Raw genomic sequence first — 13,548 nt, 5'->3', positions numbered from 1 at the left:
GTATTCTGAAAACTCTGTATATTCAGTTGGTATGCTTAGCTCTCTGCCAAAAGTCTTTTCAAACATCTCACAGACCCCAAAAATACAATACCAAACAACAAATGACCAGAATTAAAGAAGCACTTCTTAAAACATACCTACTAAAGTGTAAAAAACATCTATTCAAATGAATAACCAATTATTACCTTCATATTTAAAGAATAAAACCATTTGTTTTTTATTGGGCAACAAGGCAATGGCTGTCTTATTCTTTGGCTTTTGTAAGAATGTTAACGTGCTGCTGACAGCCTTTGGGCACAGAAAAATAAGTATGATAAAAGAAAATCAAAACCAAAAAAGTCATTGTAATTTTGCTAACTTCTGGCAGGAAAGAAATTTCAGTGTCAGGAGACTACAAACCAATACAAATCAACAGCAGAAATACAGTTCAATAAAGTGAGTCAATGCCAGCAAAAATTTTGCCAGTCTTCAAACTGAAAACACCAAATTAATTACACCTCCCAAAAAATTAACACATAAATTATGCTGCAGCTCATGACATTCTGACATTATTACATTCTCCTTTAAGTATTTTACCCTTATTCTTTCTACTTTAGCAATCACATTAAACATTTGCACAAAAAGAAAAATGAAATGCTGGTGGAAATGGCAACTATACTGTCAAATTGTTTTGTCTCAAACAACACAATCATACCTTGCAGTTTCACAGAAGATTAGCAAAAACATGTGAAATAGCCACCCTTACTCAAAGGTGTCCACCCAATTCAATCTTGCCAAAGAGTATCTAGCAGCAAATGGTGCAGTACAGAGGGTGATGGCAACAACAATTTTTCCCCAAAACAACAGATTTTTCTTTTACAAAAGTCCACTGTAGTGAGATTTCTAATTCAACTGTACCTGTTCATGCAGACATGTTCTCCTACTTCATCCTAGCAACTGGGAAGCAGGGCAGAGATACATCTATTTTCAAACATTCTGCTGTTTTTACCATTAATGCGCCCAGGTCTCTCAGCATAGAAATAAGTACCAGGTTTTTTTATAGTTGCCTGCTTTATAATACTCATCATTTCAAAGAGGCCTACCACACCCTTGCTATCTCCCTCCTAAGATGAAAAATTCATCTAGCTGTCACAGTGCTTTTCCATCCTTCCTTCCACCTTCTTGGCCTTCCTTGCTTCCAGCCCAGTGTTCATTCAACCTTTGCTTAGCTAATATCAGCATATTATTCCAGAAAAAAATGAACCCAACAATTAAACTGAAATAGCTCAGCATGAGGAAGAAGACATGCTGAAGGCCTTAATTGCAGCTGCCTTTAGCTTCTGAAGAGCTACGGCCACAGGGCAGGTCTTTTAGCTCCAAGAAGTCCTATTAGCTTATCTTATAAAAAAATGTGTATATAAAAGCACTGGCAAGCTTGATTCAAGTATCTTAGCTCAGTTGGTTAGAGCATGGCTCTAGTAACACCAAGGTTGTGGGTTCAGTTGCAGTCTGGACCATTTACTTAGGGGCAGGACTCAATGATCCCTCCACATACCTTCTAACTCAGAATATTCTGTGTGTTTCTGTGTATTTTCTAGCTCTACATATCCTTTCAAGTGACAATGATTAGTATTCTATTTCTCTGTATTCATAATTCGTAGTATTTCTTCCTGGCCAACACACAGGGTTTTTCCAAAGAACAATCCACAATAACTCCCAAAAATCTCAAAGTATAACAGCTAATCAGAGATCCAATAAATCAGTTAAATCAACTCTAAGAATACACTTAATGGTACGAAAGCACTTATTAAAGTAAGCTCCTTCCTCTTTTCTCTCCCTGCACCACGCTTTTGCTTGTCAACACTACCACCACATCACCCTGTCACACAGCATCACAAAACACTTTCAGAGACCTCTGCAAGCAACAGCAGCTTAGATTGAGCTCATCACTCCACTACACACCAAACTTCCAGTAACATAAAACAAGCTTCCTAGTGCTTCAGAGACAAAAGAATAACATATTGCAGATGCATAGTTTCTTGGGATATTTACTTAATAAACAAAACAAACTAGTTTTATTTGGATTCTTTTATAGCAGTGTTTAAAAGTAGTCAGTTGGATGCATTTAGAGTTCAGACAGGTGGGTGGTTTCAAACATCTACAGCCAAATCAGAATGGGACATGTTCTTATTACCCTGTATTAATAAAATCACATTTTATCAGTTTTACTTTATAGAAGTACAATAATTACGCCTGTAAAGAAATTTTAATTTTGAGATATAAACTCTCTTACAATAAATCAATAGGCAAAAAATAAATTAACTCCCAAAGCAAACGTTTCATTCCAAACCATCCACTTTTCTGCAAGCTAAGTTACTATCATCTACAATAACTAATCTCTTTAAGAAGCCCTACTAAAATCATGGTTCTACTGCTAAAAGCCTCTAATCTAAAAGCTTCTCTCTACAAGTGTTATGGATAGCTGAAGTACTTCCTTATCAATTTTGAATGTCACTTTTCAGATTCACAGTTGGTAACATCTGGGTAAAATGTTGCTTTTTGTGAGTACCTAAGTCTCCCTTACTCACCTTGCTCAATTGCTATTTACTTGGCATGTGTGGGCTTCCACTAAAATGGTTAATAATAGTTTCCCCCTACACTATCTCCTCACAAGATACTGTTGTGCAGCTGAGCCCTGAGCTGAAGCAAAGACCTGATCCTGATGAAAAAAAACCCAGCTTTCAGCTCAATCAATTCCCCCAAGCAGTCCACCTCCAGACATGATAAATGAGCAGCCAGAGCACACAAAATAAGCAGGGAGGGAAAGAAAGCAACAAGCACAAAAGAGGAGCATGTCTTCCTGCAGAAACAGCCCATTTCAAGGTCAAGTTAAACCAGTACAAGGTTAACATCTTCTAAAGCTGCAGACATACAGGTCCCCAACCCCTGCCTACAACACTGTCACTGTAAAACCAGCTATCAGCAGCGGAGCTTCAAGAGACCAAAACCAAAACATTACTTTCAATGCAGTCTTGGAATGAAATCCCAGTGAATGGATAATGCAGGTTCATACACTGAAGTCAGTGGAATCCTTTTCAGTGTTTAAATCTGCATTTTAGACTGACACATTACTGTGCTGCTTCCAAAATAACTAGAATACCCTCTACAGCCCTGGTAGTTCCAGTAAATATATTCAGGGAACGTGAACTAGGCATGAACAGGAGACTGAGGCAGCCAGGTTTCATAAAAATATGGCAAAGTTAAGTTTTTCAAATAAAAATTAAAAATATACTCTGGGAAAGACAGAACTGTCTCTATATGTTTCATTTGCAATTAAAATCCACCAGTAGGAAGGGACATAAATATATTTTCCCTTCCTGTCAGTTAACAATATAAAGTTTGGAACTATATATTATATAATCTAGTTTTCATATTTAGGAAAACAGTAAAATGTACTTGGCACTAAAAAAAAAAAAAACAATTTCTTTTTCACTTTAAAGCAATCTTTAATACTTCAGGCAATGAAAACAACTGAAGACAGTGGTATTTTCACATACATTCACATACAATGTTACAGCAAGAAGTTACCTTGCTACTTTCGATATATAGCAATCTAGAATTAAAACAGTAGAAGGAAGACTCCCAGTCAGAATAACTACCTTTCATATTGGTTTCAAAATCATCACAGAACATTTAATTTGCATATGCTTTTTATTTGTTAACAGTATAGTATTTCTTGTTTGTTGTTCTTCAAATGAAAATACTGTGTAACGTTTCAAAAAATGAGAAAAAAATAAACAAGCTTGTCATTTCCAGACTAATAGAGAGAAAAACCATATGATTATTTTATATGCTTTAGATCTAGGTATAAAAACAGAAAACCCACCTACTTAATGCATCTAGTGAGGGCAGAAGGGAGGAATGCATTTCAAGTAAAGGCCTGTGTCTGAGACAAAAAAAATTCAGCAGATTGACAACAATTATTAGTCAAAGCTTGTAACTTCCTAGTTCACTGAACATACTTCTACATGAAAACTGGGTATATCTAAAATATAATCACTTACTGAGCCATTCACTCCTTCTTCAAACACTACCTATATTAAAAAACAAAACAAATCAAAACAAAAAAAAACCCCACACCATTCAGGAGTTATTCTTGACAAATGTCCACAGAGCCAGAAGGAGTTATTCACTAATAAAAATAAAATAACATTTCTGTGAAAATTTCCTTCCTAAATAACATATTTAACTTGCAGGAAACTGAATTTAAATAATTCAGTTCAAATAGCCACTAGATGGAACTGAGAAAAACTTCCTTTACCTCTGTAACATTATCACACATGTTTAATAATTGCATATAATTAACCCCTTCCTTTATTCTAAACCACAAAGTGAGAAGGAGCATTCAGACCACACTTTCATGTGTGGAAAGTTTCTCCTTTTAAGGAGAAAGTACACAGAGCCTAGAAAACCAAAACATCTTCAGCAAATTTTTATTGAACAAAATCTTCTTTAAATTAATACTCTATCATAATGTTTGTTTGCATTTTAACACAGCTTTAAATAGGTTAAGGTAAACTACTGTTTTTAGTAAACTACTCATCTCAGTTCCAGAAGCTGAGCACATGACAGTTTCTTACAAATGAACATTAACTACAGAAACATAGTACACAAAAAAAAAAAAAAATAGGTATTAAACTTTTAGCTGGAGACAGTACCAGAGGGCTGGGCTGCTGACAGTTTTTAAATTATTCATAATGCACAAGAAAAGGTAGGAAACAGAAAGTGTTGCCTAGGGGAAAAGGATCAAAGCTATCTTTGCATTCCTACAAATTCTGAGCTACTGCAGAAGTTAAGCTTCACACAATCCAGGTAGCCTCAACAACAATTCCAATTTACACAAGCTTCTTACACAAGCACAAATTTACAAGCTTCTGTGGTGCTGCTTGTGGTTTGCAACACAAGTTGCAGTAACTCAGTCATGCATTCCCTTCCAGTCTCAATATCTAGGAATCACTGGAGAAGAAAGATTCACCTGCAGTAGCATAGCACTGTCACCTGCAGTAGCATAGCACTGTCTGCATGGAGACAAAATCCCTTGATGTACTTAAAAATCTTAGCTAGAGACAATAGGAATGAGATTGAAAAGGCCAGTGGTTCTTACCTCTTAATTTGAATTCTGTTGAATCAAATGAGTCAACAGTTCTGAGTGCTGTGAGCTCAAATTCTTAATTGTACTGACAAGAATATTATCTTTAATTTCCAAGATGAATTTTAGTTAAAATTCTACTGTACATCTCATTATATAAATTTAAAGACGTCCACCCCTACCAGGTCTTTGAAAAATGCCATGGATTTTTTTTGATTTGAAGGAAAACAATCAAGATACAGCAGAAAGGGGCAGGAAAGGTATAAATAAACTCTCTTCAGTTAAGTTTGAATTGCTCAGAGAAATCAAGTAAACAAGGGCAAATTTTCTGACAACCATCACATTCTGCTTGTGCTGATTCTAAATTTTAACAACACATTATAATTGTATTCACCCCTCCTCTTTCAGATACGCAGTTTCCATAGTAACTGGAGATACTAAGTAGTAACCAAAGGCAGAATAACACTAACTTATGTAATAACTTGAAACTCACCTTAGTTTCTAAAAATGTGTATCTGCTTATTTTAGGACAGCAAACATTGTGGTTATTTATTTTTTACACACTCCCTATGTGGTCAAGATAAACATCTCAAATTCCTGCATTTTAAAAAGCCGGTTTCACAAACAGGATGCAACAGACTAATCCAAATGAAGTCTACACATACACCAGGATTTCCACAGTAAATCAGTCAACACTTATGTAAAATAATACAGTTTTGATTTCTGAAGAGTCGTTGACCACGCATTAATTTTTTTTTAAAAAGGAACACAAGTAATTTTCTTAGATTTACCACCTCACAGCTCTTTGCTATGCATTCCTCTCCCTAAATTCTGATTGAGAATTAATACAGAAAAAACACAAAAAAAGATGTAAAGACGTACAAGTTAGAGAACACAACCTAAAAACCAATTAGAAGGCTATCAAACTGCTTACTTCATACAAGTGCCAAAAAAACCCAGTATTTTTAGGTGATTTTCATAGTAGTAGTATCATCATGAGAAATCTTATCAAGATCAACGGCTCCTGTCACTGGGCACAATCCTCTTTTGACAAATAGATGGCAGCTCAACCTATTTATGATAGAACAGCAACCCTGGAGTTAAGCAGAAAAAAGTGAGTCATGCCCAAGTTGCGTAGGCCCATCTTGCCAGAATCGGGTAGGAGGTCCTCAGAAAAGCAGACTGTCTTCAGAAAGCTTATAGCTGAAAGGGCAACATGAAAACCTGCTGATGGAGACATGAAAGAGCTCAAACATCTCAGGGAGCGACGCTGGGGGTATTAAGAAAGGGTCTGCTACATGCTACTACTCTAACACCAGGAAAAAAACACCAGCTAAATAACCTGTCTAAATCACCACACCAAGACTGAATTGTCAGAAGAGGTGAAGGAAAAACCTCACAGGGCACCAGAAGGTGCAGAACACAGTGGCAGAAGCACTGAAGAGTTACAAACAAAACACTGGAAGGCTGTAAGGTAAAAAAAGTCAGCTAAGGGCAGAAGAAGTTACAAGTCCTTGATGTCTCATCTCTGAGTGGAAGTCCAATGCCACGAAGCTACATAAAGGTCAAGATTTTTCCTGGTTAATTGTTTTTTAATAATTTTTTCAAAACTGTCTACAAATCTAGCCACTCACTGCTTTTAAACTGTATCTCATAGCTATGACAATGAAACTGCTGACTGAGCTATCAAAACACAGATCTCTCCTCAATTTCTTTTATTTATACATGACTAAAAATAAAAAACATGTTAAATTAAAAACTTAATTTAACTGAGAAGCTAATTATATTTCAAATACAGATGACTGACTGCAGTGAGATGCTATCAAAAAGTAGATGACAGTTTTAAGTCAACACCCTTTAGAGGAGACAGGACTTGAAATTTCTGTCCTCCCACCAGAAATAGTAAAACCAGATTACAAGAAGCTTTACTAGAGATATACAGAAGAAATGGAATTGCAAAAAACAAACAAACAAAAAACCCCACAGAGCTGTAATGCTGAGTCTCCATCACTAGAGAAATCTACTGGCAGTTTACTAAGAAAGCAACAAAACTCCCATAGCTCACAAACTTTTAAGACCAGTGCATGCCAAACTAGTCACGCAAAAGCATTTTGATGTGTGCCCAAATTCACCATCCTCTTTGTATTAGCTCACCATACCTGAAGTCTCACACACAGCCACCAAATTCCAAATGCATTATTCAAGCCCCAAAAAGGCCACTGATGCCGTTTCACAGTCACCTTAGCAATGAAATTCTATGAGCAGCTCTGTTCTGACTACCACTAGGTGCCATCACAGGAAGCAGACCATCCTTGTTCCCCTCTCTTGTCACCATGGTCCTCCCTCTTCTTCGCACTGGTGCAAGTCTTAAAGCAAGTCAGGAAAAAGTCTGATAAGAAATTCATAGTTTTACCTGCTGCCTGTGGCTCGTCACATTCCTGCAAGCCAAGGCAACAGACAGTGCTCATCACAATATTTAGGACAAGTCGGGCAGTACAAAGGGAGCGTGAATCTCCTCTTCTTGTGGGTTTCCAGCAGTGGGAGGAGCATGTGTGCTCCTACTAGCTCTCTTGTGGTATCAATACTGCACGCATGGCCAGCTGGGGTCAACTCCAGAGAAAAAAGTCCCACTTAAACAGACACCCACATTAGAACAGCTTAAGCCAATTGTAGAGTTGCAGCTAAAAAAACCATTTTCCATAAACCTTTCAAATTACAAATCCTGATTAATTTGAAGAGCTCAGAGTTTTAAGACAATGGCTAAGTTCCAGAACAGAAATGTAATTAAGAGAAAAATCTTTAAATTACTAAAAAAAAAAGGTTACATTATGTTGCCTATTGTTTCTTCAGTAAATGCAATGCAGTGTTGTAGTTAAAACTGGTCTCAAATATTATAAGACATTACTTAAGAGAAATTTATTAGCCAAATACAGGTGCAGGTTCTCTGTCACACCCAAAGGCAGACAAGTTAATCCACTATCATGGATTAAATTTAAACATTAAAAGAAACCATCATTATCCAGAATTACAAAGCAACTTAAAAACAGGTAAAGATTAAAATGTGAAAACCCAGTGTTATCTTCAAGCTTAGAACAGAAGGTTCCTTAAAACCTTCTACCAAATTAAGTAGTGAAGAAGCAGAGCTGGAGTGAATAGCAAACAGCCTCATGATGTTCCTTCCAAGGGAGACACAGTTCTGTCAGTCCAATTTTCATAATCGTGACTAAATACCTTCAAGCACAGTGTCACATATTACATACTCAGCTGTCATTCAAAAATACTGTTAAACAGGCACAAATACAAGCAAGACAACAGAAATGATAATCTATATAATCAACTAAGTACCTGAATATCTGATAAAATATGAAAAATAAAACCATAGGCTCTTCCCTAGTCCTAAAACTCATCACACATCCCTTTTCTGCCAAGCATCTAGATTATCTTTGCCAGCTTCTTTTCTAAGCCAATAAAAACCTCTAATACTGAGAACCTGTTTAACAATCTATGTAATTTGACTGTTTTAGATAAAAACTTTCCAACCTATATTTAATCTAAATCACACCCACTAAAATTTACTTCCTCTTAACCTACATCTCAACAACAGTAAAAAAAAAAAATAAAAAAAGTTTTTAAAAGCTCCCAGTGTTTCTGTGAACCATTTTTACATACCCATCTACAGCCCTTTCCACCACATTAAAATAATGTAATACTTTCATGAAAAAATATTAATTCATAGGTTCCGAACCTCTCAAGGCACATCGTTACATTCCTCTGTATTTTTTGGATTTAATACTCAAAACGAGACAAAAAAGTGCAATCAGAAAAAAAAACCAAAAGCCTTCTGCAATTTAAAACTCGATTAACATACACAAGGATGGTATCTACTTTTGCCTGTATGTTGCTCATTTGGACCAATTTATGACTAGAAATCCTGAATTATTTCCTACAGCTCTGTTTCCCAAACATCTCTATCTGAACAACCCACGGCCTCTTCCTAGTGCAGCATTTTATATTTAGCAGCTTTTTATCTTCTGGATTTTACTTCTCAAACCAGGCAAAATTACCGAATTAAAAGTTAATTCTGTTGTTCTCCAGACGAGTGCTGGTATTCTCTCCTAACTCAATAGTGCATTTGCAACTTTTACCTCTTAGGAAAATGATAGATAATATAACTAAAATCACCCCATGGAAAAGTCATCTGTTTTTTTCCAAACCTTCAAGAGTTCTTCCAGCTTTGCAAAAAGTAACTTTAAACTATTTGGGAGTTAGTTAGTTAGATATGCAAACAACCTCCGTGACAAATTAAAACATGTATTTATTAAGTGGATGGACACAGAACTACATTGAAAACTCCTAAAATTTAAAACTGTTTGCAAGATGGGCATTTAAGCATATGTATTTTTCCAGACCATACTGTCACGTAACATAATAAATCCATTTGTAGCAAGTACGATTTCTCAAATAATTATATTACTTCTTCACCAGAGTCACTGCTAAGTGGGAAAGAACACAGCTCATAGGCATCTGAGTACCTTTAAAGTCCATAAAACATTAAAATTTTGTTTTTTCCACACAGATTGATACATCAAAACTGATAAAGCACAAAATGTAGACAGCACCAGCAGTATTCACAGTAAGAACCGCTTAATACCACCTACAACCAGATCAGTTGCAATCAAAAACCAAGAAGAGAGAGAGCTGCTCTGATAGAGCACTTCCACAACACCCTTGGGAGGTACAACTGCTGCTTACAGACTGCGGATGTTCCAACTTCCTTCCTTCACACAGCAAGCCAACAGATTGGACACTTCAGATTTCAGAAATGTCGCATCCTCAAACAGGACCGCTAGATCGCGTATCCTTGCATCTCTGCCTGGGAGTTATTTCATGACTACTGCTGAAGTTTCATTAATTATAATTAAAATTCATGTCTTTAAGGTGTTGGGCTGAGAAGAAACCCAGGTATGTCATCAGCTGAAGTTCAGCACTTTCAGCTCAGGGTGTCAATACTATTCCCAACAACATCAGAAGTTTTTCTCTGAGAAATGCACACTACTTTGATTCTGAAGGGATACGGGTTATTCTTGTTTCGTCCACTTCCCATGTTCATCCTTCCAATCATGGAGCTTTTTGAAAAGCGCGTTATGAGACAGGACAAACTTCTAAACGTTTCTGAGAATTTCCTAATATACAAATCCCATTTTCTTAAGTGAACTGTCTAAAGGCAGTAAAGGTTCCTCCTGTTCATTACAAGATAGACTCAGAACGCGTATAAGCAATTCAGAGCCATCACAGCCTGCTGAAATTACATTATTTTAAATGTTCCAGTAAAACCGCTGGTTTTAATTGCAGGCATTCCCAATTGCCCTAAGTACGGTAATGTGACTTTTCTTTTAAGAATTAAGTGAAGCCTGGAATGCCTCCCACTTTCCCGGACAACTAAACCCCCCTGGGGGCAGGGACGGACACCTCTGCCCTCGCAGGAGCAGTGCTGCGATACAGCGGGACTCGCCAGGTGGCTCGGCGGGTCTCTCGCCGTCCCCGCCGGAGGCCGCCCCGGACACCCGCACGGGCGGCACCGCGGGAGCCGACGCGGAAGCGGCGGCTCCGGATCTCAACAATATCGCTATTCAACAGGATCCTGCACACATCCTGCGGCGGGCTCCTTCCCGGGAAGGGCCGCGCCGGGCAGTACCGCAGTGCCGCCGCCGCAGCCGGACCCCCTGCAGACCGGCCCGGCGCCCTCTGCAGAGCCGCACCGCGCCCGGCCCCGCGGCGGCGGGAGGCGGCTCGGAGGCTCCCGGGAGCACCGCGGTCGCCGGGAGAACAGCGTCCCACCCCTGCACCACAGCCCGCCCGCCGCCGGGACGCGCGGGGGCCGTTACCTGTCACCGGCTCCGCCGCAGAGGCGGCCGCGCCTCCCCGTCCTCCCCGCCGGCCGCCGCCGCCGCCGTCCGCAGCCTCCAGCTCGCACCCCGCGCCCGCGGCGGCGGCGGGCAGGAGCAGCCCCAGCAGGAGCAGGCAGGTCGGCACCGGCCGCACGCCGGACGCTCGGAGCCCGCTCATCGGTACCGCCGCTGACGCGGAGCGAAGGCAGGAAACCAAGGACAGATGGAAGGAAGGGACGCAGGGCCGGAGCTCCGCGCTGCGCCGCTGTCGCTCCGGCGGCACCAACCCGCTCCGCTCCGCTCCGCTCCGAGCCGCCTCCCGCCGCTTCCGGCGGCCCCCGCGCCGCCGGGCGACACGTCACCGCGCGGTGACGTCACGGGGAGGGGCGGCGAGCGGCGCGCGGCCCGGTCCGGACCGGACAGCACAGAGCAGGACAGGACAGGGGAAAAAGGACAGGACAGGGGGGAAAAGGACAGCACAGGGGGGAAAAGGACAGGACAGGGGGGAAAAGGACAGGACAGGGGGGAAAAGGACAGGACAGGGGGGAAAGGACAGGACAGGGGGAAAAGGACAGGACAGGGGGGAAAGGACAGGACAGGGGGGAAAGGACAGGGCAGGGGGAAAAGGACAGGACAGAGCAGGACAGGACAGGGGGGAAAGGACAGGACAGGGGGAAAAAGGACAGGACAGGGGGGAAAGGACAGGACAGAGCAGGACAGGACAGGGGGAAAAGGACCAGACAGGGGGAAAAGGACAGCACAGCACAGCACAGCGCAGGGCAGGGCAGGGCAGGGCAGGGCAGGGCCGGCGGCAGCAGCGGGTGCCGGGACCGGGACCGGGACCGCGCCTGTCCGGGTGCGGGGAGCAGCCATCCCGCTGGACCCCCGGGGTCGGTGCCAGAACCCGGCTCCCCCGGGGCCTCCAGGCGCGTCCCGGAGCCCCTCAGGTCCGGCTGGGCCAGATTCAGGAAAGGCACAACGTGAAAACATGATACTTTAGCTGCAAGGCAAAACGGGACCTTGGATTTTGTTAAACTTGCCCTTATGGCACCACCAATGCAGATACCTGAGGAGAGGTTTGGGAAATTTAGGTACGGTATGTATCACAGCACTCTCAAAATGTCAACAAAACGAGACAAAGGAATAGTTTCAAATCTGATCCCACACAACTGAAACCAAGAAAACCAAGTTTTCACAAAGATTCAACTGCAATTTCATTTGCTTAAAATCTTGACTAAAAAAAAAAATGCTTATGATGTTTCTATCAAGCTGCTGAAGGGCAGTAAAGCCTGTCCGTACTTTCTGATATCCAAACCTGTGATATTTTACAGTATTCTGTTTAGAGACATTTAACGAGAATAACACAGCTTTTAAAGACCAAATTCAATCTAGTATCTTAGATACACAGTACGTGAGACAATAATGCAGAACAAATGCTAAAAGCTATACAAACATTACATTTGCTATCAACTATTGCAATTACCTAAGAAACAACAGTTGAAAGAGCCTTGAAAGAAGCCTTTGGCTGCTAAGTAGAACCTACAGGAGACACGAACACGAGCTGCTTCTGCAGGTCAGCAAAATTCAGAAAGCTAACTGTGAAATCATTACAGTACTATTAAATGCAGCAGGAAACAATTTCTCTAATGCTATAGTTGGCATGCAAACTCCATCCCAGTAGAAACATTTTTCTGAGGAAAAAAACCCAAAACTTTTAAGTAATCATATAGCATATAAAGATTTGGAAAATGTGTCTAAACCTAATGAACTCTTATTGAATTCTGGAGTCTGTGCATAGCATTATCATTTCTGCTGGTGAATACAACAGCTTTTAAAGACCAATAGTATCTGACCAGATCTTGTGCAAAGAGAACAATGAAAAGCCTGTATCTTAAGAAAGCTTGTTCAGTGTTGTTTAACTTTAGGGAGGGGATCTGGAGCAGAATAAATTTCCCAGATGGAAACAAAGAAACCGGCTGTTAATTTAATTAATTAGTTAATGTTATATTGCAGACAGAGAGGAATGCATAAAGGTACATAAAAGAGGAAAGTTTCCTGGACAAGTGTGAACTGTTTTCACTGAGATTTAGTGAAGTCAAAAGATCCAGACTGCACAGGTACTGTAAAGAAAAGCCTATTCTGCATCAGAATATCTGTGACATGGGGACACTCCAAGTAAAAGATGTGGGCCTAAAGTAATAAAAGATCGTTGCTAAAGTCCTATTGCAATATTGGTTCATTTTCACCTCCTGCTTTTTACTACAAGTCCCCAAATCATGAAGCATGGAATGTATTGTTTTCAAACTATGCCTGTGTTCTGCAGTTTTGGGGATGTCACTGCTGGTCAGGACGCCATAGCAGAAGATCTTGCAGTGAGAACCTTCTTAGCTGGAAATGCCTCATGATGCAGTGCCACTTCATATCATGCAGAATCAGCTGCATGAGCTCAAAATTAAGGAAAGGCTGCAGCCTAATGCATTAATCCACAGAAACCTAAATGATTTGTAGCTTCAATATGAGGACCCAAATTCT

The 13,548-nt window shown here is 40.4% G+C and overlaps 1 protein-coding gene across 1 annotated transcript in view; it reads right to left on the bottom strand.

Moving 5' to 3' along the window:
* Positions 1-11,194, bottom strand: part of STIM2 (stromal interaction molecule 2) — a 64,502-nt gene extending 53,308 nt beyond the window's left edge. Inside the window, exon 1 of the mRNA XM_062493440.1 lies at positions 11,014-11,194. Within this exon, the coding sequence (XP_062349424.1) occupies positions 11,014-11,194 (181 nt within the window). The remainder of the gene's footprint in view (positions 1-11,013) is intronic.
* Positions 11,195-13,548: the final 2,354 nt, after the last annotated feature.

Source organism: Cinclus cinclus, chromosome 5 (genome assembly GCF_963662255.1).
Source record: "Cinclus cinclus chromosome 5, bCinCin1.1, whole genome shotgun sequence".
Lineage (NCBI taxonomy): Eukaryota > Metazoa > Chordata > Aves > Passeriformes > Cinclidae > Cinclus > Cinclus cinclus.
This window is presented reverse-complemented; position numbering and strand designations above follow the sequence as displayed.